Source organism: Morone saxatilis, unplaced genomic scaffold (assembly GCF_004916995.1).
Source record: "Morone saxatilis isolate NCDOM2014 unplaced genomic scaffold, NCSU_SB_2.0 Contig5, whole genome shotgun sequence".
Lineage (NCBI taxonomy): Eukaryota > Metazoa > Chordata > Actinopteri > Moronidae > Morone > Morone saxatilis.
Window position 1 is genome coordinate 861,673 of NW_023340095.1, and position 4,113 is coordinate 865,785.

At 42.6% G+C, this 4,113-nt stretch overlaps 1 protein-coding gene across 1 annotated transcript in view; it reads right to left on the bottom strand.

The window, feature by feature from the left end:
* Positions 1 to 576: 576 nt before the first annotated feature.
* The window catches only part of enox1 (ecto-NOX disulfide-thiol exchanger 1), a 110,228-nt gene continuing 106,691 nt past the window's right edge, over positions 577 to 4,113 (bottom strand). Inside the window, 2 exon segments of the mRNA XM_035676250.1 lie at positions 577 to 2,772; positions 2,864 to 2,949. Of these exon segments, the coding sequence (XP_035532143.1) occupies positions 2,641 to 2,772; positions 2,864 to 2,949 (218 nt within the window). The 3' untranslated portion in view covers positions 577 to 2,640.

Sequence of the window (4,113 nt, forward strand, 5' to 3'; positions counted from 1 at the left end):
TCACATTCAGCGTGAACACGCTACAGGGGACTGCAGGGTCGCTAGCAGGGTTGCAGTAGAGCGGCTTACAAACAAAAAAACACTTCTGGGTCTTCAGTGAGTCAGTGTTCCCTCTGTGGAATTATTTTACTGGCGCTGAAAGAAATTAGTAAGCAGTGAGAGAGAAAAATGTATTCAGTGGGTAGGTTTACCAGAGATTGTGACACAGTGGAGCTCTGCCCTAGATTTAGATATCACACACACACATACACACAGATAAGTCCATTATCGAGATGTGTGTGTTACGCCTGTGTTACATCAGAAGCTGCTCCCAGCTGGTGGTGAGCAGCCGTTTACATCATCCTGTGAACTGAATTCAGCAGCCTTAAGGTGGAATCACGACCAACGGTGGTAGAGCAACAGAAAACTGCACTCAAGTAAAAGCAGTCATAAAAAAACAGCTTGGGTTAAAGTATCAGCAACTCATATTGTCATAACCCCTTTATGCAAGCGTCTGGGGACCTGTTAGCTTTAGCCTCAGTCTGTTTGCATGATATAACCTACATTAAAACTCCAACAAGAACAGTTCACTCGGAGTTAAAGTATCTCTGCTGACAACAACTTTATTTAAATAAGAAAAACAATGAGTCTGGTAACTTTATGGAAGTGCAATACAAAACCACTGAATGATCATCTGTAATCGGACGTACAGCACGGTGGTCTTTGGAGACAAAAGAAAAATGAGAAAGCAACATATCTGTGGCGTCTCCTCCTCGTCAGAGTCTTCGTTGCTCCTCTCTTCTTCATCCTCACTCATTCAGAAGGAAACTAAATTCTTCTTTTTCATCACATTTAAACACAGTAATGTTTCAGTCTGCTGCCCTCGCTGCACAGCCTCCTTACACACTCTAATGAAATAAATTAGGTGGAATGATTGAGCTGACTCCTCTTCCTCATATCATCCACCATAAAACACCACCATCCTCATTCATATTGTCCTTTTTACACATTTCACTGCTCCACTTTATGTCTCTGATCTCTGCAGGAAGTTTTCAGACTGGAGTTATTTTCAGTCTGGTGTTAAGAAATAAATAAGGTCACATGTTCACACACCAACTCTGAAACTGTCATCGACCGTACAACCACCTACGGAAGCCCATTTCTGCCAATGTGACGGGAAAAAGTATTCTGTAAGGCTTTATGGTATATTTTCTTTAGCTTATGTATTTATGGTTCTTTTAATTTAAAGTTTATGTTTATATGATGATAGAGATGATGGTTAGTCCCTCCAGGAAATCCAACCAATCACTGTGACTTCTATGTGACATTAAAACTTTATCCAACCGCTGCAACTTTCACCAATCACAGCATACGTCACCAAACTACTAAAGATCGTATTCTCACTGGAACCAGTTGTCTTTGATTTTAAATGAATTATCTTTAAAAAAAATACTAAATACTATAAATACTTTTTTTGTTTTATAATTTTAACTTTCTCTCACAATTTCATAACAACAAAGAAAAGCCTAAAAAAAAATACAACATGAGTCGCACATTTTTACAAAAGCTACTGTAAACAATCTCCTAGTTAGTATGTTGGGTTTAAAGTTCTGTATGAGTCTGTTGTAACGGCAGTAAATCCGACTCAGTGATCTCAATAAAAGGTTTCTGTGCGTAATGACAGACGTACAAACGATCAGAGTTGGTGTGTAAACTCCTGTAGTTTGGTTTATTTTTGCAGTGGGAGTTTCTTTGAGCTACATTTCCATATAAACCCTGGAGAGTCACAAGGATGTAAGTTCACCCAGTTTCTGGACAAAGTGAGAAATCAGTGGTCCCGTTTTGTTAATTAATGAAATGAAGGTCTGGCATGAAGTTTTTCTTTATAACCAAACGTGTAAAGGATCAACTTTGGTATAACTTGCTCTCTCTTCTAAGGCTGTCCCCCTTCATCAGTGAGATAGTCGCAGAAAAACAATGTTAAACTCTGTATCGAAAGGATTGTTGCAACACAGACCTTTTCTCTTGTAACACAGGAATTAGCTATTAGTTAGTTAGCAGTCCTGTTAGCTGACTGTACCCGGACTCTGGGAGGTCAAAGTAGTACGGGGGGCGGTAATGAGCACCAGAGTCAGAGTCAGGTGATGGGCAATGGAGGCGGTCTCAGCGGCCTACCAGGGATCACGGCCGGGACCGAACACAGTCGAACACCGACGGAGGTCAGTTGATTTACAGCGGCTCCAGCCAGGACTCTGACTCTGAAGATGAAGACATTTGTTGTGACACATTCAGACTCATTACTTCTGTTAAAATAAAGATATTTAAAGAATTAAATTAACATCACAAACGACTAGTCGATCTCTAATCGGGGGACAGCCCGACTCTCTTCCTGTTGCAGGTTGCTTCTCTGTGTTTAAAGCTCCAAAGACGCCACAGGAACATGATCCAGTTCCAAGTAGAGACTTGGGTTTTGGAGACCCCTGTTAGTGAAGACTGTGGGTCCACGGGGATGTGGACTGTGTCTCTGAGGTCTGAAGATCCTTCTCCTCCACCGATTCCAGTGTCAACATCCCCGTCCGCACACACACACGCAAACACAGGTTAAATGTCTGCGGCGTCCTGTGTCCACTGTGTCCTCTCAGTGTGTGTGTGCGCTCTGCGTCACGCCGACCCGACGCTGTCGAATCCACAGAACTTCCAACGTTTTTCCAGAGTGGCGCCGACGCCGCTCAGCTCCTGCCTGAACATGGAGGGCAGACGGACCATGAGGCGCTCCAGCTCCCCCGCAGACACCTGAGACAGACACACAGACAGACAGACAGAGAGAGATGGCAGTGAGACAGAGAGAAATAGTGATACAACAGAGAGACAGAGAGACAGTTACCTTTGAGTCCAGTCTCTGAATGTACGACCACAGATACTCGAGGTTGGCTCCGAACGGATGGACGTGGAGGAAGGTCGATATGATTCCTGCAGAGAGGAAGAAGGCTGGTCAGACAGACAGTCAGACAGACAGACATTAAGACAATAACATTCATAAACAACAACAACACTGCTTCTCATTGTGTTCGATTGCTTTGTGACTGCGTTTGATTCCTCGCAGTGTCCACTCAGTGTTTCCCTTCAGTGCTCTCTGGCGAGGACACAGAGCTCACTGAGAGCTGACACAGTGGATATTAAAGGTTCAGGCTCCGGCTGAACAGCCAATCTGCATCCTCATGAAGAGCTGCACAGTAAACAAACGGCACAACGGACCCAGAAAAGATGCTGGCCGGAGCAGAAAGCGCTCTTGAGTTGATTACTTCTGAGAGGTCCTGCTAAGGTAGGCAGTCATGCAGAGGGAGTGGGGACGGGGGAGGATGGGGGAGGAGGAGGGGAGTACGGGAATAGAGTGGCGTCCCCTGGAGGACCCGCCATAGCCAATATTTATTTCCTTGATTTATGTGGCGAAACGCTGGCAATTACAGACAGGCCTAATTCAATTCCTTCCACCAGGCCTGCTCACATGGAACAGTGCCATCAGAGGACTGTAGGGTGTGTGTGTGCTCCCATACAGGAAGTTTCATTTCCAGCATCCACCAAGAAAAACCTACTGAAGGGATCCGGAGCTTCCACTGTATTTATAAACCAGAACATCCCGCTGGCTGTAGATTTATAGCTACTGTATGGAAGGTAAGACTTTTATTTTGAAGGATACACAGTCTGCTATTTAATGTGTTTAAAAGCTATAAAATGTATCATTCCTGCATTAAAACGTCTATAAACACTGAACCAGTGCTATATATGTTGTTGAGTTGTGTAGTTAAATCTATAATATTTCTACTATAATGGACCCAGCATACATTTATACCTGATACGGGACACCTCAAAGGGCATTATCAGGATTATACTTTCCAGAGAAAAAAGTAAAAAAAAAAAAAAAAGTTTGAATAAATAAGTAAATAATAACTTAATAAATAAAGGTTATATAAAATATGCTTATTACAACAATATTAAAGCATTATCCAAACACTACAGTGAACGCTGTAAAATAACTGACAATCATATTTAGAATAACGTTACTATCTGCAATGTTCCTATATTTTATTTGGACCATTGACTCCATACTAATAACTAGACAACACCACGAAGCAA